The sequence below is a fragment of the Myotis daubentonii genome, chromosome 5, assembly GCF_963259705.1.
Source record: "Myotis daubentonii chromosome 5, mMyoDau2.1, whole genome shotgun sequence".
NCBI lineage: Eukaryota > Metazoa > Chordata > Mammalia > Chiroptera > Vespertilionidae > Myotis > Myotis daubentonii.
Window position 1 is genome coordinate 26,131,550 of NC_081844.1, and position 15,106 is coordinate 26,146,655.

Below are 15,106 nucleotides of genomic sequence, written 5' to 3' on the forward strand. Positions count from 1 at the left end.
TGGGAAGAATAATCCATCGGCTATCTCCTGCACACCCCCTCAGTAGGGATTATGCCTGCAACCTGGGCATGTGCCCTGAACAGGGCTGTGACCTGGTTCATAGGTGGATGCTCAACCACTGAGCCATGTGGTTTCCACACCAAACTTCTTTTTTTTTTTATTGCTTAAAGTATTAAAAAGGGTATTACATATGTGTCCATTTTTTTTCCCCCGCCCTAGACAATCCCCTAGCCTCCCCTATCCCCCAGTGTCTTATGTCCATTGGTCAAACTTCATTTTTTGATGGTTGCCTGCTGACAGCTTGAGCCTCAGCCACTCTTGTCCCTATTGCCTCGCACTTGAACCAGCTGATAAGAAAGCCTGGGTGGTGTCTCCTACAGAGCAGGCAGGTGATTCAAACCACAGAGTCCCTGCCTGTGCAGAACTCTTGCCAAGGACCCATCTTCGAGGCCCCACATGACCACACCAGGCTCCATTTCTGGCTCTGAAGCGAGGTCTCAGCTGCTTGGGAGGCCAGCCCGGCCCTCCTGAGACCTCTATGTGAGTCCTAAGGCTTGTCCTGCTCTCCTGGTGCACCAGGATCACTCTCATCCACGCCTCTGCAGGTAAACATGACACTTGCACTTGCTGCCAGGAACAGCATATCCCTACATTACCAGCCATGTGGGTCTGTCTTCTGTTTCTCAGACTTGCTGACCCGTGGCTGCTGGGTGCCGGGGCGGATGGTGCTGGGAGCTGTGCTGCCCCATGTGGCATTGCTGAGCCTGTTGTGCCTCACTTCTATGTACCAGAGCGGGAGCTTTCATGCATTTCTAGGCAACTGGCAGGCAGAGTATGGTATTGGGCCCTCTTTGAAGTGGTCCTGGAATCATTTGCTCTGGCTCTGCCAGTTAAATGTTTGACCAAATTTAGCAGGCAATTCTTTTTTAAATGGTGAAAAGGAGCTATTTTTAAGAAAACAGGGTAGACCAACATATCAAGAATGCCATTTGGCTATGTTCAGTATATTCAGGAATTTACACAATAGACACTTCGGAGTAATCTATTTTAGTCAATACAGACTCACACTCCTTTAAGTTTTAATCTTATCGGAAACACATATTTCACATAGTCTTCCTAGTTAAGCGAGACATCTGAAGAGATTTCATAACGATGCTGAGTCTGCGTTACCAAGTTCTTACGTAGTCAAGGGCAAAAACAAGCGTATACAATTAAAGTTGTCAGACTCCATTTACATCTTTTCATATGTGTATTGGCCATCTGTATGTCCTCTTTCTGGAAGTATCTATTCAGGTCTTTACCCATTTTATATATATACTAGTGGCCCGGTGCACAAAATTTGTGCATGGGGGCAGGGGTTCCCCCAGCCCAGCCTGCACCCTCTCCAATCGGGGACCCTATGGGGGATGTCCGACTGCCGGTTTAGGCCCGATCCCTGTGAGATCGGGCCTAAACCAGCAATCAGACATAACTTTCACAATCTGGGACTGCTGGCCTGATCTTGCCCACTCACCTACCCTCCTGCCTGATTGCCCCTAACCACTCTGACTGCCTACCTGATCGCCCCTAACTGCCTCTGCCTGCCTGCCTGATCTGCCCTAACTCCCCTCCCCTGCTGGCCTGGTTGCTCCCAACTGCCCTCCCCTGCCGGCCTGATTTCACCCCCAACTGCCTTGGCCTCAGCCCCCACCCCCATGGCTTTGTCCGGAAGGAAGTAGGACATCCAGAAGATGGTTGGTCGACCCAGTCTAATTAGCATATTACTCCTTTATTAGTATAGATAGATTATATAGGATAAGATTGTTTAAATGGGAAGGGGAAGCCTTTTTCAGCAGGAGGAGATGCTCTTGGCAGACAAAAATACATAATCTCTATATCTGGACTGATAGCCAGCCATATGAACTATATGCCAAACCAGTCAATAAAAAATTGAACCGCTTTCTTACACCTTACGCCAAACAACTACAGGGGGGAGGGGGGCCCCTCAGCCCGGCCTGTGCCCTCTCGCAGTCTGGTACCCCTCAGGGGATGACCACCTGCTGGCTTAGGCCTGCTCCCTGGGGATTGGGCCTAAGATGGCAATCAGACATCCCTCTGGCAGCCCGGCAGCCCTCGGGGGATATCCACTTGCCAGCGGGGAGCAGGCCTAAACTGCAGTCGGACATCCTTAGCGCTGCTGAGGAGGCAGGAGAGGTTCCCACCATCAGTGCTGTACTGGCAGCCATCAGCCTGGCTTGTGGCTGAGCAGAGCTCCTCCCATGTGAGAGCGCCCTGACCACCAGGGGGCAGCTCCTGCATTGAGCGTCTGCCCTCTGGTGGTCAGTGTGTGTCATAGTGACTAGTCATTCCCAATCCTTCTGCTGTTAGGGTCAGTTTGCATATTACCCTTTTACTATATAGGATGGAGGCCTGGTGCACAGGAGGGGGCCGGCTGGTTTGCCCTGAAGGGTGTCCTGGATCAGGGTGGGGGTCCCGCTTGGGTGCCTGGCCAGCCTGGATGAGGGGATGATGGCTGTTTGCAGCTGGTCCCACCCCCTTCAGGGTGGGGGTCCCCACTGGGGTGCCTGGCCAGTCTGGGTGAGGGGCTGAGGGTTGTTTTCAGGCTGGCAGGTGACTGAAGCTCCCAACCTCTCCTTTTTTTCTTTTTTTTTTTATTCTGGGATTTATTTACCTTCTATGGTTGTCACTGGAGCTGAGAGCCGCCTTTAGCTCTGAGGCTTGGCTCCAGCTCTGAGACCTTGGCTGCTGAAAGCAGGTATCTGGGCTTTGTTTAGCTTCTATAATTGAAACACTGTTGCAACTCCAGCTTTGAGGCCCGGCTGGCTGAAAGCAGGTTTCTGGGGATTGTTTAGCTTCTATAATTGCAACATAATTGCTTAGAGTGCAGCTCAGAGGCTGGCAGCGGCAGGCGGGGAACCTTGGTTTCCTTCATCACTGGAGCAAGCAAGCCTCCTGTTCGCTTCAGCTGCCTGGCTGCCAGCCGCCATCTTGGTTGGCAGTTAATTTGCATATCGTCCTGATTAGCCAGTGGGAAGTGTGTTGGAGGTATGGTTAATTACCATGTTTGTCTATTATTAGATAGGATATATCCTATATAATAAAAGGCTAATATGCAAATTATCCCCTGGAGAGTTTGACCAACAGGGAGTTTGACCATTTGCTATGACATGCACTGACCACCAGGGGGTGTCGCAGAACGACGGAAGGCCCCGGCCGGCAGCTGGAAGGCCCCAATCAGCCCTGATTGCTGGCCAGGCCTAAGGACCCTATCTGTGCACGAATTTCATGCACCGGGCCTCTAGTGTATATATATATACTTTCTTTTATTTCATCTTTTTAAATCCTCACTGGCGGGTATGTTTTTTATTAATTTTAGAGGGATAGGAAGCTGGGGGGGGTGGGCGGAGGGCATCTATTGGTTGACTCCCATTCATACCTCATTTGGGAATCAAATACAAAACTGGGGCAAGTGCCCTGACCTGAAATGGAGCCCACAATCTTTTGTTTTGTTGTTTAGTTGTATAAATTCTTTATAATTTTCGGTAGGAACCCTTTTTCAGATGTTTCATTGATGAATATGAATATGTTCTCCCATTTAGTTGTCTGTCTTTATTTTGTTGATGGTTTCCTTTTAAAGCAGTGGTTCTCAACCTTCCTAATGCCGCAACCCTTTAATATAGTTCCTCATGTTGTGGTGACCCCCAACCATAAAATTATTTTCGTTGCTACTTCATAACTGTAATTTTGCTACTGTTATGAATCGTAATGTAAATATCTGATATGCAGGATATATTTTCATTGTTACAAATTGAACATAATTAAAGCATAGTGATTAATCACAAAAACAATATGTAATTATATATGTGTTTTCCGATGGTCTTAGCCAACCCCTGTGAAAGGTTCATTCGACCCCTAAAGGGGTCGCGACCCACAGGTTGAGAACCACTGTTGTAGAGCTTGTTTTTTGGAGGTTCTAGCTGGAGAGCGCAGCTACTCGTATGCCCTTGACCGAAGACCGGTCCTCTCCTCTCTGGGGAAGGTCTGAGCACGCAGTTTTGGGAGGGATGCACATGGATCAGTGAGGGAGGAAGAGGACACCTGCCTAGCCAGCCAGATCAGCCTAATCAACCCTGGCGATCAATGGGGTGACAGATGTCGCAGCCAGATCGCCTTCTCATCTGATGGTTTCCTTTTAGTTTGATGTAGTCGCATCATTTATTGAATATACTACTTTTATTATATATTCTGGCCTCCTGTGTCAATTATTCCTTCACCATAAAGGCTTGGCTTTATTTCTGGCCTCTCTGTTCCATGCCACTGATTTATATGCTGTTTTTATGCCAGGACCATGCTGTTTTGATTACTATGGCCTTGTAGTACAGTTGGATATTAGGTAGTGTGATTCATCCACATTTGTTCTTCTTTCTCAAGATTGCTGTTGCTATTCAGGGTGTTTTATGGTTCCATATAAAATTTTTGAATATTTGTTTTAATTATGTGAAATACTTGATAGGATAGTAACTTGATAGGAATTGCATTGAATTTGTAGATTGCTTTGGGTAGTGTGGACATTTTAGTGATATTAATTTTTTTATTCATAATCAGCATATATAGTGTACATATATAGTGTTCCACTTACAGTGTATACATTGCAATTACAGTTTACATTTAATTTATTTTGTATGTTTCAGTTGTAGAACATAGTGTTTAAGTAAAATTTACAGTGTCTTCCACCTGATATTTTCAGTACCCCCCTAATCCCTTATGTATTTTGTAATCATGTGCCATTTCTACAGGAATATGTTGCGGATTTCAATAAAGGCTCCTTTCATGCCAAGTCCTAAATTGTTCCTCAAGGTCCAGGCCCCAGTTACAGTGTTAAATTCTACCGGAAAGACTTTTTTGTGTGTGATCTTATGATTTCAATATATGTGTCTATGTGTCCTAAAAATCAGTATGAAGTAACCCTCAGGCTCATGAGTAGAGGACTTTTGTAGAGGACCAAATTGTCCTGTCTTGCTCATGCCTAAGCTTTAACTCTAATATCCTACCTCTATGAAATGAAAGAGGCAAAAGAAGGTCAAACTGAGTTACTTACAAGTAATATAAAAATAAATGATCATTCATACTCCTCCACCAGAATATTTTCATTCATTCAGGTGTATCTGACTACTTCTAAGAATCTGGAGTACTTCAGGTCAGTATGGCCAAGTACATTTTATTCCAAGTTGAATTTCCACACACTGCCTGGCCTCTCCTGTTTGGTGATGAGAATAGAAAGCTACCAAGCCTTTATTGTATTCACAGTTAGTAAAACATTATGCAGATATGACAGTGTGTGTCATGGACTGATGCATCAAATGGTGATTATAGAGGGGATGAAGTTTCTCAAAAAGAATCGATGGACTTAACATAGAAATATTTTAATTTATGAATATAGAAGTTGTTCAAGGTGCTCTTCACCCTGACATGAGAGAGCAATGAAGACTTGAAGTGATTACAGTAAAATCATATCAATAAATTCCATGTGTTCATGAGGACGTGAGTGTGGCAAATAAATAGTCTTGATAGTCTTACAGTCAAGTCATAGACTGAATGTTGGGGACCACGTGTCCTATGTGAACTTCTTATGAATTATGTATAGTTCGCCAGTGCTGTCATAACCATTCTCCTATATGCATATGTGGGATGTTTTAGGACTCAGTGGTCTTTGAGGATGTAAATGTTGAGTTCACCATGGAGGAGTGGGCTTTCCTGGATCTGACCCAGAAGAAACTCTACACAGATGTGATGCTGGAAACCTTCTGGAACCTGGCATCAGTAGGTAGTTATGACAAATTCTTTGTTTTTAAATATATTTGTATTGATTTTAGAGAGGAAGGGAGAGGGAGAGAGAGAAAAAAAGTTAATGATGAGGAAGAATCACTGATATAGCCTACAAACCAGGCCTATGGGGAATTGACCTGTGACTTCCTTGTTCATAGGTTGATGTTCAACCAGTGAGTTATGCTGGGTGGCAACAACTTTTTACTTATTTAGTCAATTAGAAAACTGGTGTTGCTTCCTCATCAGTGCTGTTTCAAGAATTGAAGTATGAATGAGAGTACATTGGTAATTAAACTAGGAATGATCACAGCTCATTGGGTACCTAAAATCTAACCATTTTTCATATTCCTTAATAGTTTATAATGCTTTTTCTAGCATGTATTTTAGAAGAAAAATGTGAAGGCCATGACATTGAAGATCAGTATGAAAATCATGGGATAAATCTTAGGTGAGTGGCATTGACATGAGAAAGCAATGTCTCATAAGAGACTCTGTTTTTTGGAAAATATGTTTTTATATATATTTTTTATTCATTTATTTTTTAAACATTTATTTTATTTATTTCAGAGAGATAGGGAGAGGGACGAAAAGAGAGAAACATCAATGATGAGAGAGAATTATTGATCAGCTGCCTCCTGCTCACCCCACACTCAGATTCAAGCCCACAATCTGGGCACTTGTAATGACCATGAATCGAACCATGACCTCCTGGTTCGTAGGTCAAACTTCAACTATTGAGGCACGCTGGTGGTGTGGAAATATGTTTTTATTGATTTAGAGTGTGAAGGTGAGAGGGAGAGATAGAAACATGAATAGACTGCCTCCTGCATATCCTGTACTGGGGTTAATAAGCCTGCAACCTGGCCATGTTCCCTGTTGGGGAATTGAACTGGCAACCCCTTGGTGTATGGGTCTATACTGAACAACTGAGCCACCTGGGTCTGATCCACGAAAGAATCTTAAAAACAGGCAATCCAATTTTATCAGCCCAGCTTTAAATGTATTGATTCTTAGAATAATCTCATCAAAATGTTTTTTCCGAAATATGACCTAGATATGTAGTGTATTAAAAACAATTACACTTGGAAACAATATACAGAAGTACCATTAATGAATATAAATGTTTTCATAATGTCTATGATCCAATCTATTTCAGAGGTGTTAGGATATCCACTTTCAAATAATAAGAATGTACAGAAACCCCACACTTTCCTTGAAAATGGTAAATATGTCATTGTCATATTATTAATAAATATTAATCATTAACAGAGTATTAATAATATGCTTCTGATTTTTACAGCAGTCATATGGTAGAGAATCTCTGTAAATGGAAGGATGGTTGTCAATGCAGAGGAAACTTCAGTCAGATTCCAAATCATAATGAAAAGAGGGAAACGCTTACTGAAATAAAACAACCTAAATCCAGGTTGTGTAGTCAATTCTTTATGCATTATTTATCCTTTAATAACCACCTGAGCTCTCCCATTGGGCCCAAACTATACCTGTGTCAGGAATATGAAGAAAACCCTTATAAATGTAAGGAACCTGAGAAAGCTATTAAGTATCACCAACAAATTCAAAGACATGAAGGGAGACCCAGTGGAGAAAAGACCTATGAATGTAAGGTATGTGGGAAAGCTTTCCACTATTCAACTTCCCTTAGAAATCATGAAAGATCACATATTGGTGGGAAACCATATGAGTGTAAGCACTGTGGCAAAGGCTTTAGTCGTCTCATTTACTTTATAATTCACAAAAACACTCATAATGGAGAGAAACTATATCAAAGTAAGCAATGTGGCAAAGCTATCAGTTCTCCCAAGTATTCTCGAGAAAATGAAAGCACACACACTGGAGAAAAGTCCTATCAATGTAAGCAATCTGGTGAAAGTTTCAGTTCCAGTTCTCTTAGAAATCATGAAAGAACACATATTGGCGAGAAACCTTATGAATGCAAGCAATGTGGGAAAGTCTTCAGTTGGCTCAGCTCTCTTGGAAAACATAAAAAAAGTCATGATGGAAAGAAGCCTCATGAATGTAAGGAATGTGGTAAAACATTCCGTGACCGCTGTTCCCTTAGAGATCATGAAAGAACTCATACAGGATCAAGACCCTATGAATGTAAGCATTGTGGTAAAGACTTCTCTCATCGAACGTCCCTCCAACGTCATGAAAGAATTCATACTGGGGAAAAACCCTATAAATGTAAGCTTTGTTGCAAAGCTTTTTCTTATGTAGTTTCCCTCCATCGTCATGAAAGAACTCATACCGGGGAAAAACCATATGAATGTAAGCTTTGTGGTAAAGTTTTCTCGTATTCAACTTCCCTCCAAAATCATAAAACAACTCATACCGGGGAAAAACCCTATGAATGTAAGCAATGTGGGAAAGTCTTCAGTAGGCTCAGCTCTCTTGGAAAACATAAAAAAAAAGTCATAAAGGAATGAAGCCTCATGAATGTAAGGATTGTGGTAAAACATTCTATGATCCCTATTACTTTCGAGATCATGAAAGAATCCATACTGGGTCGAAACCCTATGAATGTAAGCATTGTGATAAAGATTTCTCTTGTCGAACTTCCCTCCGACGTCATGAAAGAATTCATACTGGGGATAAACCCTATAAATGTAAGCATTGTGGCAAAGCTTTCTCTTATCCCACTTACCTCCAATGTCATGAAAGAACTCATACTGGGGAAAAACCCTATAAATGTAAGCATTGTGGCAAAGCTTTCTCTTATCCCACTTACCTCCAATGTCATGAAAGAACTCATACTGGGGAGAAACCCTATAAATGTAAGCATTGTGGCAAAGCTTTCTCTTATCCAGCTCCCCTCCAAGATCATGAAAGAACTCATACCGGAGAAAAACCCTATGAATGTAAGCATTGTGGCAAAGCCTTCCATAGTCGCAAGTACTCTCGAGAACATGAAAGAACACAATGTGGAGAAAAGCCCTATGAATGTCAGCAATGTGGTAAGACTTTTAATTTTTCTACATCTCTTAGACATCATGAAAAAATGCATACTGGGGAGAAACCCTATGAATGTAAGCAATGTGGGAAAGCTTTCAGACATTCCACTTCTCATAGAAATCATGAAAGGATGCATACTGGGGAGAAACCCTATGAATGTAAGGAATGTGAGAAAGCCTTTTTCTCTACCAAATGTCTTAGAGAACATAAAATAACTCACCATGGAAAGAAGTCTCATGAATGTAAGGAATGTGGTAAAAGTTTCCTTTATCCCTATTACCTTAGAAATCATGAAAGAACTCATACTGGGGAAAAACCTTATGAATGTAAGCATTGTGGCAAAGCTTTCTCTTATCCAGCTTCCCTTCGATGTCATGTAAGAACTCATACTGGTGCCCTAGCCAGTTTTGCTCAGTGGATAGAGTGTCAGCCTGTGGACTGAAGGGTCCTGGGTTCGATCCTGGTTCATTTATCTCTCAGCTCTACCATCATGTACGATAATCCATATTGGGATGGACCCTAGAAATATAAGAGGGTTGGAAAGCATTCATTTCTTCCAATTTAATATGAAGGATGAAAGAACTCACTGAAGAGAGGCCCTGTCATGTAAAGATGGTAAAAGAGCCTTTGGCCATCCTAGTTCTTTACAAAATCATGAAGGGACTCACACACAACAATAAGTGTATGAACATAAGGAATGTAGGAGAACCTTTACTGGACATGTGAAAATGTACCTGTAGAAATAGTGTACACATATAGTGAAGATGGGAGTCTTCAACTGTCCCTTTTGCTTGGAAAGGTCATGAAAAAACTCAAAGTGGAGAATTGTATTGAATGTAAAAATGTAGGAAAACCTTCATGTTGCCTCATATCCCTATAATACCATGTGAGAATGTACACTGTATAATTGACAATTAAAACAAACTTTAAAATTTTAACAAATACTTTCAAAGTAGCTTGAACACTGCACTGAAAAGAAATCCTATTAGTGTAACTAACTGGTACATGTAAGCCTGTTGCAAATTAAGTCATATACTCCCCAAAACTCACAGCATTAAAGAAGTTCTATAAACTTTTGACATATTTGGTCATTATCAGTACCCATTATTTTTTTTTGTTAGCTTTTATATTACTTTTTTAAAGTGAGGAAGGGAGAGAGAGAGTAGAGAGAAACATTCATGTGAGAGAGAAACATAGATGGGTTGTTTTCCCATGTGCCTGACCAGGGATAGACTCTTCTACCCAGTGATGTGCCCTGACAGGTATTGAATGAATAAGCCCTACACACATATGTGTTCTCTTTTAATTTTTGAATTGCACTTGAAATTCACTACTATTTTAGCTAATAAGTATTTGCCATATATTTGTACTTACAGTTCACTGGAGAGTCCCATGTGAATTATTTTCATGGTTGGTTTTTGTGTTGCTTTTAGCTGGGAACTGTGCTATGAAGTTTACATTAAGAAGAGAATATTTTAGTTTGTTTTCCTCAATCTTTGTCCTGCCAGCTAAGAAATCCTCAAAACTGCCCGCCACTGCTTGACTTCCATTGATGTCGGGTGTAAGCTTTATAGATGTTCACAATTCAACATTAAAGATCCACTATAGGTTGGCTTTTCCTGCAAGCCCATAGGTGTCCACCATGCAACAAATGCAGACTGTCATGGTTGAGATTGTTTTCTGAAAAGTATGCACTGTTCGCTAGATTGAATTTGCATGAGGTCTAATTTGACTAGTAATCATCCTGTCCTGTTGATACTACTATTGACTGTGATTCAAATCCCACTGTGACAGCTACAGTGATGCAGTGCAAAGGAACCACAGGACAGTTTTAAAGTTCCTTCTAGCCAAACATCAACAAAATCACATCCCTATTTTTAAAAGGGATGTAATTAAATGTATTCAAATAATATAAATAACTATAAACTGCCCTGGCCAGTATTGCTCAGTTGAGCATCCTCCTGTACACTGAAATGTCATGGGTTCCATTTGGGGTCGGGGCACATAACCAGATTTTGGTTTTTGTCCCTGGTTCAGGCACATAGGAAAGGCATCCTTTCAATGTTTCTCTCACATAGATGTTTCTTTCTCTTGGAAAAAATCAATAAACAGCGGTGGATGGGGGAACGAGGACATCTGTAATATATTCAACAATAAAAATAAATATAAAAATATGTACAGTCAAACATCATTTCTCAAATGTCTCTCATCTTGAAAAATTCTGTTCTTGACTAAATTGTACACAGAAAAAATGTGTTTATGGAGGAACCAAACTTCAATTTTGTAACTGACAGTCTTCAAGCCGATACCTCAGCATGACTAAAAGCTTCTTTTAGGCAACAAAGGAGAGAGTGCTTTTTTGGGGGGTGGAATCAATGATTAGTACAGGAGTGCTAATGTTGTTAAAGGTGTGAGCGAGCCCTAGCCAGTTTGGTTCAGTGGATAGAACGTCGGCCTGCAGACTGACGGGTCCCAGGTTCGATTCTGGCCAAGGGCACATGCCTGGGTTGCGGGCTCCATCCCCAGTAGGGGGCGTGCAGGAGGCAGCCAATCAATGATCCTCTCTCATCATTGATGTTTCTATCTCTCTACCTCTTCCTTCCTCTCTGAAATCAATAAAGAAATATATATTTTTTAAAAGGTGTGAGCGAAACAATGATCACGGGCCACTGAAGAGGTATTAAAACTTGTCGATTTGGATGAAGGGAAAGCAGTTAGCCAGTGACAGCCATTTTGGAGGCAATGGAACAAGTAAAGATGCTACATACTGACCTGAAAGACACCCTTCATCTGTATGCTAAAAGTGATTCCTTTGAGCTAGTGGGCGGTGGTTTGATAAATTGAACAAAAGAAGTGTTTATAGATTAGACATGTGCAGTATATAAGAAAGGTTTTAATGGAATCATTGTTGGTGTCTGAAACAGATTAATTCAGTTGACATGATTTCTAATGGGGGGAAAATGATTCGTTTTCGCACAAATTCCTTCTCAAACAGCCTTCCTGAACAAATTAAGTTTGAGAGCTGAGGTTCTACTGTACAAAAAAGAGAAGAAAATCAATAAACATCCTCTGTGAGAATTTTATAAAAAAAGAATGACCACAAACCAAAAATGACTGGGATGTAGCAGTAACAGCACACTTAAATGGATTTCTTTCATTTCCTTTGTGATCGTTGATTTGATTGCCATTCAGGAAAACAAGACATTTTCCTGCGCTGCATTTTGTGAGGGAATGAACTTAATTCTACCTCAGGTAATGATAACCATTTTTATAGAGAGCACAGAATATATGATTTGCCAAACTTAAATTGTAAGAAGCACAAATCATACTAGTGAGAAAAGGGGAGTTTTTGTTATTTTTATTCTTTGGAAACCTGTTCTCTTTCATCAAATATACAGACATCAATGCCTTTGTCTTGATTCATCGTGGTCATGGCATAGCTTTGTGTGATGATGGACATGTGTGACCTTTTGTTTTCAACAAGGTATATCTAGGGCTGGCAGGAGTGCAAGGCTAGCAAACAGGTGTCTGGAATAGCTTGCCTTGCTTATCTAAATACTGAAATATGTACTATAACGTATTGGATGCATTTCCAAAAAGTACCTTAGTGAAATATATATAAAATCACATGCTCCTTAACAAGATATATGAGACTTGTTATCTCCTTTATGAGTTACCTAAGGTTTATAAATTTAGGAATATTATCAAAGAACACAAACCTAGCAAGAAAAAAATGTTAGCATCTCTTAGAATGAAGCCATTCCTACTGAGAGAGTAGATATATTTTTTTTAATATTAATTTTAGAGAGAGCCCTTCCTGGTGTGGGTCAATGTTTAGAGTGTTGGCCTGAGGACTGGATATTTGCAGGTTCAATTCTTGGTCAAGGGCACATACCTTGGTTGCGCCTTACATCTCTGTCCCCAGTTGGGGCAAGTGCAGGAGGCTTCTAATCGGCATCTCACATTGATGTTTCTCTCAGGCACGTTAACCTCCGTTCCTTCCAATCTGTTCAACAGTCAGAGATAAAAATATACTTGGGTGAGGAAAAGAACAAAATTAGAAGAGAGAGGAAGAACAAAAAAGGAGAGAACAAAAAAAAAGAACAAAAAAGTAGAGAGGAAGAGAGAAAAACCAGTGAGTTATTCCACGTATTTATGCATTCATTGATTGATTCTTGTGTGTGCCCTGGCCCAGGACTGAACCTGCAACCTTGGTTTTTGCCAATGACACTCTAATCAATTGACCTATCTGGCCAGGGCAATAGTATGATCTTGATGTTAATTTTCAACATCCTGCTCAGGCCAGGCAGTTTAAATGGAAAACATACCAAATTTAGCACAAGAAGAGAAGTTATAAAATATGGTGTAAAAGTGATCACTTTTATTTTATTTCATTCAAGAGCCAAGGAAATCCAGATTGGCCCCTATTCAAGTCACTCTAGGCTGTGATATATAGGCATGAAATAAAAAAGTTCTTGCACTCCTTGTGATTATGTTTTTATGGGAAAAGAGTGATGATTCAATGAGAAAGCTTTGGTTTCTAACAAAATTAAGGTGTTGAAGGTAAGGAAACATGGACAAGTGAGATAATAGGGAACTGTGGAGGATTATATATCTTCCACAGGGGGGTAGGGGCCTCAGTGAATGGGGTAGTCATCATTGATCATCTTTTCTTCTACCTAAAACATCTTAAATAGTTGTGGATCTGCTTCAATGTGGACTTAAACAATGGACAACATTACCCAAAGTTCTGTCTTCCTGGGACTGGCAGCAATGGTTTTCCAGAAAGGTATGGATATGGTTGTAAGTTTCTGAGCATGTGCTCTTTGATTAAGAATATGGACATGGGTATGTGACATGAGGGACTTCTCACTGCTTTAGGACATAATACTTTTTGGTACTGATTTTCTATTTAATAGCAATGTAAAATAATTTGAAATTCACTTTTGAAATGGCATATCATTTTGCTGCTATTCAAACTGAGTGAGCAATTTGTGTACCTTACGAAACCTTTGAGTTTCCTTATGTTGAAGAAAGTTCTGGTCATCTGCACAGTTGTAGCCCATTATGGGTTTTCTGCGAGTAGAGTGACTCCTGTGCAAGTGCAAGGTGGGTTCCTGGTTAACATGGCAGAAAGCTATCGCCGTTTAGAGGACGATGATCGAAGAAATAAGGTGAACTGCAGACAGCCAGTATCAGCAAAGCAGGTAGATTTGATATCATGAAACTGGGACCTTTTCTGTGCCTTTGATAAGAGGAGTAGCTGGAATTTTTTTGTATCCAGGGAAAGCACCAAGCCTTCCATGCTCGTTTTTTGCTGTTTGCAGGGATTATTTCCATGTGTTTGCACTCCCAGGAGATGAAACATGGGGTGCAAAGTGATGGCTTCTGTTTCATTCAAGAGCCATGGACATCCAGACTTGGCCCCTTTGCTTTTTTCAATGCTACTTTATATTTTCTTAGTGTGTAGAGCTGATGTGATTTTGTAAGTCCTGTTATGTCATTGCTCTCATCATGTAAATGAAGAACCTTAAGCAGAAATCTTACTCAAAGTTACATAACTCCTAATAAAGGAATCTCTCCATTTTAAAGGCAGAATGTTTGCTCCTCTACTGTAGAATGTTAAAAACTTTAACCTCAGAAGAACCGGCTAGGCTTGTATAATTATGTACTATTACAAATGTGGTGTCACAATTTCTAAACAGGACTACAAACTCAAAATGGTGATCCACTTTGATGACATTCTGGAAAAGGTAAAGGTAGAAGAACAGACCTGTGTATAAATGTAAATTCAGCATAAATAGGCACCATGATTGTATTCCTTTGGTTGATGGAGTGTCTTCTCTCTTGATGGTAGTGTAACTGCATTTGGGGAAACTCTTGAAACAGTGTGTATAAATACTAAAAACAATATAAAACAAAAGTGTTTTTCATTCCCTCGCCAGTTTTGCTCAGTGGATAGAGCATCAGCCTGCGGACTGAAAGGTCCCAAGTTCGATTCTGGCCTAGAGCATATGCCCAGCTTGTGGGCTAGATCCCCAGTACGGGGCGTGCAGGAGGCAGCCGATTATATGATTCTCGTCATTGATGTTTCTATCTCTCCTTCCTTCCTCTCTGAAATCAATAAAGAAATATACATATATATTTTTAAAAGTGTTTTCATTCTCTGGTGGGTTACGCTCGGTGGATAGAGCATTGGCCTGTTGACTGGGAATTACTAATACCCTGAGGGTCAACCCTTGCTCCACCATTAATCCAATAAAATTCTGGATCCTTTGTAGAAATTCCTTCTGAAGTCACTGTTTGG

At 40.9% G+C, this 15,106-nt stretch overlaps 1 protein-coding gene across 1 annotated transcript; it reads left to right on the plus strand.

Annotated features, from left to right (window-relative positions):
- The first annotated feature begins 8,162 nt into the window (after positions 1-8,162).
- On the plus strand, positions 8,163-10,727 carry LOC132235010 (zinc finger protein 709-like). The gene has a single exon (XM_059696704.1). The coding sequence runs from the start codon at positions 8,270-8,272 to the stop codon at positions 9,239-9,241; it is 972 nt and encodes a 323-aa protein (XP_059552687.1). The 5' UTR covers positions 8,163-8,269; the 3' UTR covers positions 9,242-10,727.
- The last annotated feature ends 4,379 nt before the right edge of the window (positions 10,728-15,106 follow it).